A 13,580-nucleotide genomic window follows, 5' to 3' on the forward strand; every position below is an offset into this window, starting at 1 on the left:
AGGGTGGAGGGAGGGCCGGGGAGGGTGGAGGTGGAGGCGGGGGGAGGGCGGGGTCTGCCCGTCAGGTGTGCACGCTGACCCCGCCCCCTCCTCCACAGAGGCCGCTGCTCAGATCGGTTCTTAAAAAAAAGTTAACTAAAAAGTTAAAATAATGAGATAAAAAGTTAAAATAATGAGATAAAACATTCAAATAATGAGATAAAAAACTAAAATAATGAGATAAAAAACTAAAATAATGAGATAAAAAACTAAAATAATGAGATAAAAAACTAAAATAATGAGATAAAAAACTAAAATAATGGGGGAAAAGTCATAATAATAGGATTAAAAGTCATAATTATTAATTTACCATGGTGATATTTTTCATTTGCTGATTTAGTGATGAGCCAAAGTTTTATTTCTATTTTATTTTTATTATATAAAACATAAAAACAAGAACATTTATTTTAATTAACATGAAATTCTGCAAGAAAGAGAATTAAAATGCATCAATTCAGTTCATTTTTTAAAGCAATAATACAAATGTTTCTAGTTTCTCAGTTCTGATTTACAACTTTAGTCTGATTTACATGAACTAACACACTCATAAACAACATGAACAAAAATCAAAATCACATGAATGTTCATATTAAATATGAGTTAAATTGTTTAAATCACATTAATGTTCATATTAAATATGATTTAAATTGTTTAAATCACATTAATGTTCATAATAAATATGATTTAAATTGTTTAAATCACATTAATGTTCATAATAAATGTGATTTAAATTGTTTAAATCACATTAATGTTCATAATAAATATGATTTAAATTGTTTAAACCACATTAATGTTCATATTAAATATGATTTAAATTGTTTAAATCACATTAATGTTCATAATAAATATGAGTTAAATGTGTTTTTCAGTGTTTGTGTTTGAAGCCTCTCGTCTCCATCTGCTGGTGAAACGTTTAAAGACACTTCAGCAACTTTGTTTTTGTTTCCTCAACGTGTCGGTTTCACTCTGACCTGATCAAAGTTTCACTGGACTCAATAATAATAATAATATAATTATTATTATGATTATATAATAATAAAGTTTAACTGCACTCAGGTCAGAGTGACTCTGACGGACACACACACACACTTTATTTATCATTAGAATAATAATAATAATAATAATAATAATAAGGGAGAACATGCTGCTTTCAGACATTTGATCAATTAATGACGTTAATGTCGTTAGGAACCCTGTGTTTTATTAAAACTGTGAATATATCTGAGTTTAACACCGTTTCCAGACTTTTTATACACAAAAAGAACATTAATTATTAAATATAATCATTAGTTTTAAAGTATTTGACTTATCTTATAGAAACTAACGTTTTTTTTTAGAGTTTTTTAGTTTAAATCACGTCTCAAAGCTTCAAAACATGTCGTTAAAATAAGTGTTTCTGCACCAAACGAATAGAAAAGAATAGAAATACTAAATTAAAACTTAAATTCAGACACATTTCCTTTGAAACAACCTTAAAAAGTGACGTTAGGAACCCTGTGTTTTATTAAAACTGTGAATATATCTGAGTTTTCCAGACATTTATACACAAAAAGAACATTTATTACTAAATATAATCATTAGTTTTTAAAGTATTTGATCATAAAGTATTGTGAAAAGTTTAAACTGTGACTATAAATTCAACTAAAGATCATTTTCATTGTGGATTAATCTGCAGATTATCATCTTTATTAAACGATCCGTCCCAGTTTCTTAAAGTCCAAGACTTTAAACGAGTCCAAGTCCAAGTTTAAGCACTTTTCCAGCGTTTCACAGCTGCACTAAACTGATGATTGCAGCTTTTAATCACATTAGATTTCTCTTCAAAATAACAAAATTTAATGTTGACGTCATTTTACATAAAAGGTGACAGATGAAAGGAAAGGGTTTTTTTATAATGCGCACCTGTTCAGACACTTCTCCTACAGAAACACTTTTTTTAAAAGTTTAAATCAGGTCTCAGCTTCAAAACATGTCGTTAAAATAAGTGTTTAAGTGTTTCTGCACCAGACGAATAGAAAAGAATAGAAATACTAAACTAAAACTTAAATTCAGACATTTCCTTTGAAACAACCTTAAAAAGTGACGTTAGGAACCCTGTGTTTTATTAAAACTGTGAATATATCTGAGTTTTCCAGACATTTATATACAAAAAAGAACATTTATTATTAAATATAATCATTAGTTTTAAAGTATTTGATCATAAAATATTGTGAAAGTTCAAACTGTGACTATAAACTCAACTAAGGATCATTTTCATTGTGGATTAATCTGCAGATTATATCTTTATTAGTTTGGTTTATGATAAACGTCAGAAACGATCCGTCCCAGTTTCTCAAAGTCCAAGACTTTAAACGATGTCTGGGAAAAACAATCATCAGGTTTTAAAGTTATTTGGTCAGAAATTAAAATACCAGAGCGTCCAAAAGTCAAATTCAAGCACTTTTGAAGCTTTTCCAGCGTTTCACAGCTGCAGTAAACTGATTATTGCAGCTTTTATCACATTATATTGATATTTTTCTTCAAAATAACCTAATTTAATGTTGACGTCGCTCATAATAAAGGTGACAGATTAAAGGAAAGGGTTTTTTTTTATAATGTGTCACCTGTTTATAGACTTAGCTTATAGAAACTAACATTTTTTTTAGTTTTTTAGTTAAAATCACGTCTCAAAGCTTCAAAACATGTAGTTAAAATAAGGATTTCTGCACCAAACGAATAGAAAAGAATAGAAATACTAAATTAAAACTTAAATTCAGACACATTTCCTTTGAAACAACCTTAAAAAACGACGCTAAGAACCCTGTTTTTTATTTAAACTGTGAATATATCTGAGTTTAACAACGTTTCCAGACTTTTCATACACAAAAAAATAACATTTGTTATTAAATATAATCATTAGTTTTAAAGTATTTGATCATAAAATATTGGGAAAGTTCAAACTGTGACTATAAATTCAACTAAAGATCATTTTCATTGTGGATTAATCTGCAGATTATCATCTTTATTAAAAGATCCGTCCCAGTTTCTTAAAGTCCAAGACTTTAAACGAGTCCAAGTCCAAGTTTAAGCACTTTTCCAGCGTTTCACAGCTGCACTAAACTGATGATTGCAGCTTTTAATCACATTAGATTTCTCTTCAAAATAACAAAATTTAATGTTGACGTCATTTTACATAAAAGGTGACAGATGAAAGGAAAGGGTTTTTTTATAATGCGCACCTGTTCAGACACTTCTCCTACAGAAACATACTTTTTTTAAAAGTTTAAATCACGTCTCAAAGCTTCAAAACATGTCGTTAAAATAAGTGTTTAAGGATTTCTGCACCAGACGAATAGAAAAGAATAGAAATACTAAGCTAAAACTTAAATTCAGACACATTTCCTTTGAAACAACCTTAAAAAGTGACGTTAGGAACCCTGTTTTTTATTAAAACTGTAAATATATCTGAGTTTTCCAGACTTCTTAAACACAAAAAGAACATTTATTATTAAATATAATCATTAGTTTTGGTCATAAAATATTGGGAAAGTTCAAACTGTGACTAGAAATTCAACTAAAGATCATTTTCATGGTGAATTAATCTGCAGATTATCATCTTTATTACTCTGGATTATGACAAAGAATCCAGACTTTACAGGACGTTTGATTAAAAATGAGCAGAAACAGAGAAAATCAGGACGTCTTTAGCATCAAAACGGACTTTAACGGATCATTAAACAGTGTTTTTGTTAAAGGAGAGTCTGGGACGAGCAGCGTTGGATCAAATCATGTTTATTAATGTGTTCAGGAAATCCCCACGGAAACAGTTTACAGGGGAACGTACAGATTTACAATCATTCTCCACAGAAGTGCCAGCTTAACCCCCGTTGGTTCACGCCGAGGACGCCCGCTGAGGACCGCGCACCCCTTCCCCTCTGACAGGTCGACCACCGAGTCGTGCCGACGAGCGCCCCACACAGCGACGGCTGCGTTTTCTCCTTTGTACGCGGCGCCGCGACGTGACGCAGCCTCTCAACGCGCTCGGACGCCCGAGCCCGTCTCCTGCCTCCTCGTCTGAACCGTTCACAGTTAAAAGAGCCTTCATGTTTGGTGCCGATCCTTCGTCCCGACCAGGAAGAGACATTTGACCGCTGGATGCTTTCGGATTTTCAAAGTAAAACTGTCAACCGTTGGTGAGGAGGAGGAGGAACCCCCCCGCCCTCTCTCCCCGCCTCCTCCGGGACGCACGGCGGTCACTCGTATACAGGATTTGTCGTACTGCTCGGATGCATTTGGTTCAGCAGTCAAAAGGTACAAATAGAAACGTTAAAACTAGTTACAGAACAGAAAAAACACACACACACATGTAACGTCTCTGAAGGAATAACATGTGACGCGTGAGAATGTATCAGGACACCGGTTTCAGTTCAACGCCAAAGTTCGGGGAACGCCCAAAAACTCGATTGGGAATACTGTCGGAACGCGTAATCGTGCTATTTCCAAACTAATTTAACTCATTTCGTCTTATTCGGGGGTTAAAGTCTAACTACCAGAAACAATTTGACAGGATTTGCATAAACTCTGCTAATTTAAATCGCTGATTCGTCGTTGGCGTGCCTTGTGCTTCGCGGTCTCGCTCGCTGCTGCAGGAGGAGGGGGGGGGGGGGGGGGGGGGGGGACAAAGGTAGTGTTCATTGGAGAACCATCGCTAAGAATAATCTGTTATATTCCAATATAATAATAATAATAATAATAAAACAAACAGCATGATTTTCAAATGACACCAGAATGATCGAGGATGGGCCGGGTTTTTTTTTTTTTTTTTTTGCCTTTTTCTGTTTTTTGATTTGCTTCGACCTGATACAGGTTAAGACGCAAACGAGTGAATCTCTTACTGGTGGGTTTGAGGTTTCAAAATCAAAACAGAGTTAAAATGAACATTTAGCATTCAGTCTACATCTGGTGAAAGCTGCTCGTTAACATAGATATATACTACAGGGAGGCGGGGCGGAGGGGGGGGGGGGGAGCGTGCACCCTTGCTCTTTCTTTGCCGTATGAAAACCATGCTTCCTCTGGAGAGTAAGGGTGGGGGGGGGGCAGGGGGGGCCGCGTGCAAGACTCGGAGTGGGGGGCGGGCGGAGTGAGGCGGAGGCGGAGTTTGGTGGGTGGAGAGAGGGGGCTTGAAAACCAGACTGCTGATTCCACAGGAGGTGTGTAAAAGGCACGCCAGGGTCACTCCCAATCCCAGCCAACATACGCAGAGACGCCTTCACACCCACACACACACACACACACACACATACGCTCGCTGAACACACAAGGTACACACACACACACACGCCCACACGCGCACACACAAGCAGCACAGGCGAGAGCCCAGAGAGTACTGACGAGGGCAGAAAGCGGGAGGAGGACGAGGAAGAGGAGGAGGAAGGGAATGACGGAAGTTCTTGAAAGAAAGAGCCGGGGGTGAGAGTTGGGTTAGAGCGACGGGAGCGAGGGGGGGTGGGTGTGTGGGGGTGGGAGGGGCTGGATCCGGTGCTGCCGCTGTGTTGAGACAGAAAAAATAAACAACAAACAAAAAAGAAAAAAAGAAAAAAACTGGTGGAATGGATCATTTCTGGTTCTTCAGCTGGTTGGAGAGCCAGTCCAGGCCCTCGTAGAGGCCGTCCCCGCTGGTGGCGCAGGTGGCCTGGATGTACCAGCTGCGCTGGCGGAGGGCGTGCAGGCCCAGCTTGTCTGTGATCTCTGCAGCGTTCATGGCGTTGGGGAGATCCTGGGAGAGGAAGGAACAGGCGGTCAGGGAGCGGGTGACAACGGAGCTACGGGTAAAAACGACCCTGATCCAAGTCATGTTACGTCTCTAACCATGATGCAGCACTTCATCTACAGTCTATATGAAACAACACAGGAAGCTTATTTCTGTTTACTCGTGTGAATGAAATACTTGACGTTAACGGTTTAAAATGACATCACAGCGACCGTTTCCGTGCATTCACACAAGTAAACATGAGTGTTGATGTGTAGAGGAGAGAGTTGTGCATCTGGAGATGTGATTCTCTGACAGATGCTCGACACCAAACGTGACCTCACCTGTTTATTTGCAAAGACGAGCAGCACGGCGTCTCTGAGCTCGTCCTCGGCGAGCATCCTGGCCAGCTCCTCCCTCGCCTCGTTCACCCTCTCCCTGTCGTTGCTGTCCACCACAAAGATGAGCCCTGCGCACAGACACACGGGGCGTCGTTAACACCAGTACACGCACACGTCAGTGATTTTATCTTTATGCATTCAAACCCAGAAGAGTTGCGTCGTAGTCATTTATCGTCCGGTTCCAAAGGCGTTTGCTCCTCTCAGATCAAAAGCTGCGACTTTGTTCCCTTGATAATTCGTTCTGTACAAAGTGTTCCCGCTGCTTTAACACGTCTCTCTGACCCCTAAAAAAACCTAAATGTGTCACTTATGACTGCAGGCCTGTTGAGTGTGAACACACGATCAGAAACACTGGAATCACGGCGTCTGACAACTTGAGATTACTCAGATTATGCAGCATTTTGAGGAAGCAGACTTTGATTCACATGGTTAATGTGTCAAATCAAGCAAAGCTGCCATTTTACCACTTTCTTCTCTGCTGATTTTTGACCAAACGTGAGGGGAACGTGTCAGTTTAGTGCACGCACGCTTCCTGATTTATGCGCAGGCACGTTTGGTAAATGTGTCATCATCCCTGTAGTTACTGAACACCAGGCTGTGGAGGAGCAGGCACCAGCACCAGCACCTGTACGCTGCACGTGTTCGATCAGAAACCCTGTGCTGTGTGCAGAATATCACAATACTCACTGAAGGTAACGCATTCTCCCTTTCTCTGTGTGCGATCGGATCACTCAGACGCTATAAACCGCCACTTATTCTTCACGTGTTCTCTTTGAAGTCTGCGTGCTGCTGCGTCTGACACTCGTTCAGACACAGAACGGTGACGCTTGGAAAGGTCAACTCTGAATATGAAGGACAAACACGGCCCTCTGGTGTCTGCTGGCACTTTTTTTAACCTCTCTCTGACTCTTGATGGTGTAAAGACACCGTTACCTGTGGGTCACAGTCACAGTTTTGGTGTGTGAGCAAAAGTCACTGTTGCAGGTTATTGTGGCCTTAACATGGACATGAATTATCAGTTTGAGTGAGTTTATCACTTCAGATTATTTCGTGAGTGTTTTTTAAAGAGGAATAAAGTGGTGAAAGTATTTCACAAGAACACTTAAGGTCAGAAAAATAGACTTTCTTTTTCTGGCTGGGCCGTGAGCTGGTGAACATCAGCTGATCCACTTCCTCATAAACGCAATGTGGCTCCACCCAGAACGCCTCATTTAAGAAAATTCAGGGGGAAATACTGCAATTTTTGGTGCTACTGTAAGTGTAACTGTGTCTGTATCTGCTCTGTTTCTGTCTGTACCGTTATTGTTTTATGCCACATTCATTATTGCTTCTGTTTACTGTCTTTACTTGTCCCCGTCATTGTCATTACCCCGGTCTTGTTGTTGTTTTCATGTCATCGTAAGCATCTATGGGACGTTGAAAAGCTCTAAATAAATAATTATTATTGCTACTTTAATCCTATATGTGTAGGGTGTCGACACAGTTCGATGCACATGATCCGGCTGCTGAGTCGTGATGTAACGCCCTTTCAAAATATGAGTCCCGGTCCGAGCCTCGTAGTTCTCCAACGCCGCAGCGCCGTGTTCCCCGTAGTTTTAACAGATCTGAGTAATTGTTATTTGACGTCTTTGATTAAAAAAAAATCCGGGAAAAAGAGGATTAACTGACAAAAGAGGTGATCGTAACTGGTCACATGTTCGGCCGTTGTTGTCTGTTTGGACCCGGAAATCTTATTTTGAAAGGGTGTTACGTCAGAGGCGTTGCAGCGAGCGTTGCCTGCTGTGACTCACTGTGACGTGAAGGAGCTGCAGGGGGACGTTGTCTGCTCTGTGTCAAACACGCAGAGGAGAGTAACCTACAGAGAAGCGTACGCGCTCTCAGCTACTGTCTTTTGTTTCAACCGAGTGTTTGGACCCGGAAATCTTATTTTGAAAGGGTGTTACGTCGGACTGAACAGCCGGACAGGAGTAGCGTAGTGTGTGGTCGAGCAAGAGCACGACCACTGACTATCTTTTACTAACAATGTGGCCACAATTCAGCACACTGACTTTAAGGTTTCAGCCTCCGCGTGTCGTTTCTTTCTCGTCCCTTTAATCCTTGTGTGCCCCTGAGATTTAGTAGATGGTCCCAAATCTCAGCGAGGGAGTCGGCGTACCATCGGGCCTGTGTAATAAATTTACCGGAGCATCAGCGTCATTACATACACTGATCTATTCTCATGTAAGACGTGTGGTTTCTGGAATATTCTCGGGCGTTTTGTTGAATACTGATGCTGCGTCTACGAGTCATCACTAAAGGGATCCACACGTTTAATTTCACACTTGGATGCTCGGTGTCTGTGTGTGGACGGGGATGTTTGCAGCAGCTGGACGTTTGTCTGGTGCAGGAGAGAGAGGAAAAAAGACGAGGAGAGGCTGAAGCGGGACCAGCGGCGGTCTGGGTGGAGCTGCTGAATCAGCTGGAAATGATGCAGCAAACAACTCATTTTTGAAAGTGAATCAGAAAAAAGAGAAATTCAGTTTTGCATCATTTTGTGATGAATCCGGTGTGAGGACACGAGAGTGACACAGTAAGAAGATTGAACAGTGGTGCCTGAGTCACTGGTTGACTCATTCTCAGAGGGTCTCTTATTCACCAACGAGGCCACCTATTGGCAGCAGTGTTCACCGACACCACCGCATGCTAAATAACATCCTCCTCACCTTGAGTGTTCTGGAAGTAGTGGCGCCACAGCGGCCTGATTTTGTCCTGGCCGCCCACGTCCCACACTGTGAAGCTGATGTTCTTGTATTCTACAGTTTCAACGTTAAAACCTGGAGGAGAAACACAGGGGTCACTTAACGGTCCAGGGACGTGTGTACAGGTTAAAATGTGCACAGTTGACAGTTCAATATCTAACAGCTTAACATTTATATAAATACAAATCAAGTGGATTTAAAGATCTAGCTCAATGTGAGTGTTGTCAAATGACTGATCAGAGTCTTAATGTTGAGTTTCACTAAAGCAGATTCTGTTTAATCAACATTTTAACACATTTGTGTGGACGACCCCAGTGTAAACAGGCCTTTAGGCTTAATTGTGTTTTATCCTTGGTGACTTTTAATGGATGTAATCACCAAATAAAGTCAATAAAGCAACATTTAAGGATGTGGAAGTAAGATTACAGCCTCAGTTTGTACCAAAACGTAGATCCTGTCGCATGAAAAACATCCAGAAACCTGATGTAAAATGGAGAAAATGGATGAATATAACAAAAGACGTCCGTACCAATGGTGGGAATGGTGGTGACTATCTCTCCGAGCTTCAGTTTATATAGGATGGTTGTCTTTCCAGCAGCATCGAGCCCGACCATAAGAATCCTCATCTCCTTTTTGCCGAACAGGCCTTTGAATAAGGTTGCAAATACATTCCCCATGGTGACGAAGCTGCAGAGTGGAGAAGGAAACAGGGTCAGCAGAGAAACGTCGGTGGTGAAAGAGGAGGGGAAACAAAACTGTACCGTCCAGATCCCAGAGACACGGAACAGGTCGGGTGGCAAAGGTGGAAGAACGAGAATGTTTCCTTAAGTGCAAACGTGAGGGAACTGTTCTTTACTGTGGCTGCTTTTCACTTCTAGGAAAGGAACATCGCACTTTTTTACACTATATTTGTTTATTTAGTGACTAAGCAGATTCAAATCAACTCATTTATTATAATATACCATTGTAGATTAAGCTACTGTGCGGTATATTGAGTTATAATGAGCTGCACCCTTAACGGTAATGACTAATACGTTAATTTATCAATAATTATTGTCCAGAAATATAAAATATATTTACATGTTAGTCTGAAATAGGCTTGGCCATTATGCAAGAGCACTTTTCCCTCTTTGTGTGTATTTGGGTGTCGCTACTTCTGCACTTTTGCGTAACATTTTTAAGTATTTAAGAGTATTTTTAAAGCTGTTTTTGTTTACCAAAGAATACCAAACACTTCTTTCACCCCTGCAGGACGGGGGCAGGGGTACATTTAGAGATGAAAAGGTAAATTAGGAAATGTTTACTCAAGCCAATGGTTACATGCTATGGTGACGGTTTAAGTACTCAAACCGCCAACAACGTCAAACATTAGATGGAGACGTTTAATGTCACGAAACTTAGTTTGGAGCAAACCTGAGACAATAAAACAGAGAAATCACACAACACACAAACACTACGAGCCCACAGTAGTTGCATAATATAAAGTTTTCAATATCACTGATCAGATTCTTCATCTTTTAGTGTTTTGGATGCAGGATTTGTGAGTATTTGAGTATTTTCTACACTATTGTTGCTATTTTACTCTGATGTACTGAAAACTTCATCTACACCTTTTCCAGGGTCAAATTTAAGCACTTTTAAAGTCCAGTTTTAAGCTTTTCCAGCACCTCAGGGCTGTGAAACTACATATTTCTACAAATACATACTGAAAATGATTATTTCACCTTTTTTGGTGAGATGGTATTGTGCAATAAACAACAAGAATTGTGTTTTGTGAGACTGAAGGACAAGAAATTAAATTACATTTCTATTCTTTAGCTATTTGTTGTGGAAGAAATGCAATAAAGTTACAATTTCAAGCATTTTAATCCAAAATTTAAGCACTTTTCAAACCTTAAAAACACTTAAGGGTTGAAGCACCTGTACGAACCCTGTTAAATGGAGTTTGCAGATATTCTTATCGCACATTATTATATAGTTCCTCTCTATTAATCCCACAATAGTTGCATAATATAAAGTTTTAAATCTTCTTAATCAGATTCTTCGTCTTTTGGTATTTTAAGAAACATTTTGAGTGCAGGATTTGTGAGTATTTCAGAGTATTTTTACACCCCATTGTTGCTATTTCACCCAAGTACACTTCATTATTGTTGTTTTATCCTGTGTTTATTTGAGTAAAACTAAAAAGAGGACTGAATGAATGCAACATGGTGGAAACACTAATGAGATGTTTACTTACGCCGACGTTACACGACACCAACCATTATTATATAGTTTCCCTCTATTTAAAACTTTATATAAGGCACAATAGTTGTGTTATGTTAAGTTTAAATCTCACTAATCAGGTTCTTCATCTTTTGGTATTTTAGGTAACATTCAAATGCAGGATTTGTGAGTATTTCAGAGTATTTTTACACCCCATTAATGCTATTTCACCCAAGTACACCTCATTATTGCTGCTTTATCCTATTTTATACTGTATTTAGTTGAGTAAAACTAAGGAAAAAGAGGACTGAATGAATGCAACATGGTGGGAACACTAATGAGATGTTTACTTACGCTGACGTTACACAACACCAACCTTTATTATATAGTTTCCCTTCATTAATCTCACAATAGTTGCATAATTTAAACTGAAATCTCACCGATCAGAAGCGAACCCGTCCTAAATATGGATCCAAGGGGAAGCTACTCTTGCTAACCCGGATCAAACTGAACGTGTAGCCGATCAGCAGATAAGAGAGGCCTGTTCCAGCTGGCAGGCTCCGTCCCTGGATACTGTTACGGTGTGAGAGACACCTCGGGCTCCGCGAAAAAAGGCCCAAAACCAGCCTTTAAACACCCGCGTCGGTGCGGGGGTAGAAAACAAACGCAAAATATGTCGATTATTTAGGATTAAGTGAGGAACCGATGCGCGGTGGCGTGAGATGGGGCAGTGAAGCTCGGAGCAGATTAGCTTCAGTTAAGGGCGGATGCTTCGGCTCGGACACAATTTTTAACGGTCGACAGAACACCGCAGTTCCCCGCAAACGGCGACACATTCACCGATAAAACTCTCACCGACACTTTTTAGAAACAGCTCGGTGAAATTTAAACCCGGTATGTCGTTAAACCGACGGTGACAGCTCGTTTTTTCCCTTTGATTCGGCCGTTGACGTTACAGGAACTGCTTTAGCCGTTAGCAGCCGTTAGCTTAGCTTAAATGCCGCGTCACAGTTAAGAGAGAACACCGTGACGTCAGGTCGACCGTTGGAGAAAAGCGACTAACGTTCGCGCGGAACAACGTTCACTTCACACGTTATGACATTTTTCAGGGCGTTAAAAACGACGCTTTTCATAAAGATTTTACCTTTTAGAAAAGACAGCTTCTCGATCTTTCCGTTATCTTTTCTCTGTCACTCCAAAATGGCGTCTTGCGCAGCCAGGGGAGACACCGGTGTACGGCCGCTTCCCCACTATCAAACCTGCGCCAATCACAGCGCGAATGGTGCGTCGGATGACCCGCCCCCTCTGCCGTCGTGCTGTCCAATCACAGGCGTGTGTTGTCGTGCTGACCAATCACAGGCGTCGGCAGATCCTTTTGTGGAACGGTGCACAAAATGTCGCGGAAGTGAACAGAGCACGGTTTTTTAATTTAAATATTAAATATAAACATTACTTTTCTGACATTTTACAGAAGTATACACTTTATCAAACACGTCATTTCAAATGGAGATTAAAAATAAAAATTCAATATAAACTTTACTTCTCTAACACGTTCTACAGTTTCACGTAATACCAACAATGTGTTTGTAAATGAAGATTATTATTATTATTTTTTTTTAAAGATTCAATAAAAACATTACTTTTCTTTCATGTTCCAGAGTTATAAACAATGCCTAAAATTATAATATTAAATTTAGATTTATTTTTCTACTTTTCTTTAACATTTATTCAATGTAAACTTTACTTTTGTTACATGTTCCAGAGTTATGCGCAATATCAATTACACGTTTTACAAGTTACACATAATACCAACAATGTATTTGTAAATGAAGATTCTTTTTCATTTTATTTTTTTAAAGATTCAATAAAAACTTTACTTTTCTGACACGTTCCAGAGTTATAAATAATGCCTAAAAAATCATTTTAAATGTAGATTTATTTTTCTATTTTTAGGGGGGGAGGATATTCAATATAAACATTACTTTTTTACATGTTCCAGAGTTATACTCAATATCAAAAATGTATTTGTAAATGGAGATTTATTTTTTATTTTATTTTCCCATCTATTTTTTTTCTTTATTTACTTATTTTTGTACATTTTCTGAGTTATTGTTTATTTGTTTTATTTTATTTTAATAAATGTATTTATTGACTTATTTCTGTATATTTTTCTCCCATTTATTGTTTTTTTTCTTTTATTTACTTATTTGTAGGACACCTTTGTAATATAATATATATATATAATAAATAAAATATAATAACAAAGCATTGCGTAAACCAAACATTGATGAATTGTTTGTTTTCTGTTTGCTTTTTCACAAAAACCAAAATAAAAGCTCTATTTGAGCAGGAAGACCCATTTAGATTTGATTCTCATCCCATTTATTTAAATAAGGACGCTGCACAGTAACGAACAGCACTGTAAAATGGTCTCAGGCTCATTTTCAGCTCCTTTGGCGAGAAGTTTTA

At 39.1% G+C, this 13,580-nt stretch overlaps 1 protein-coding gene across 2 annotated transcripts; it reads right to left on the reverse strand.

The window, feature by feature from the left end:
• Positions 1–3,794: 3,794 nt before the first annotated feature.
• Positions 3,795–12,377, reverse strand: arf2b (ARF GTPase 2b). Of its 2 annotated transcripts, none has more exons than XM_083932943.1 (5): positions 12,256–12,377; positions 9,436–9,593; positions 8,871–8,981; positions 6,112–6,236; positions 3,795–5,794 (listed from the first exon to the last, which is right to left on the reverse strand). In XM_083932943.1, exons 2-5 carry the CDS (start codon positions 9,581–9,583, stop codon positions 5,633–5,635), a joined length of 546 nt encoding a protein of 181 aa, XP_083789069.1. In that variant the 5' UTR covers positions 9,584–9,593; positions 12,256–12,377; the 3' UTR covers positions 3,795–5,632. The 2 variants fall into 2 exon arrangements, with proteins under 2 accessions (XP_083789069.1, XP_083789070.1); XM_083932944.1 differs by lacking the exon at positions 12,256–12,377 and adding an exon at positions 11,552–12,061.
• Positions 12,378–13,580: the final 1,203 nt, after the last annotated feature.

This window comes from Echiichthys vipera (assembly GCF_963691815.1).
Source record: "Echiichthys vipera genome assembly, chromosome: 18".
NCBI classification, from domain to species: domain Eukaryota; kingdom Metazoa; phylum Chordata; class Actinopteri; order Perciformes; family Trachinidae; genus Echiichthys; species Echiichthys vipera.

Excerpts from the sequence above, each read along its gene's own strand:
- arf2b (XM_083932943.1), bottom strand. The coding sequence starts at position 9,583 with ATGGGGAATGTATTTGCAACCTTATTCAAAGGCCTGTTCGGCAAAAAG. Across the intron at positions 8,982-9,435 it reads CACCACCATTCCCACCATTG|GTTTTAACGTTGAAACTGTA; the intron begins GTACGGACGTCT and ends TTTCTCCTCCAG. Across the intron at positions 5,795-6,111 it reads TCGTCTTTGCAAATAAACAG|GATCTCCCCAACGCCATGAA; the intron begins GTGAGGTCACGT and ends TTCCTCTCCCAG.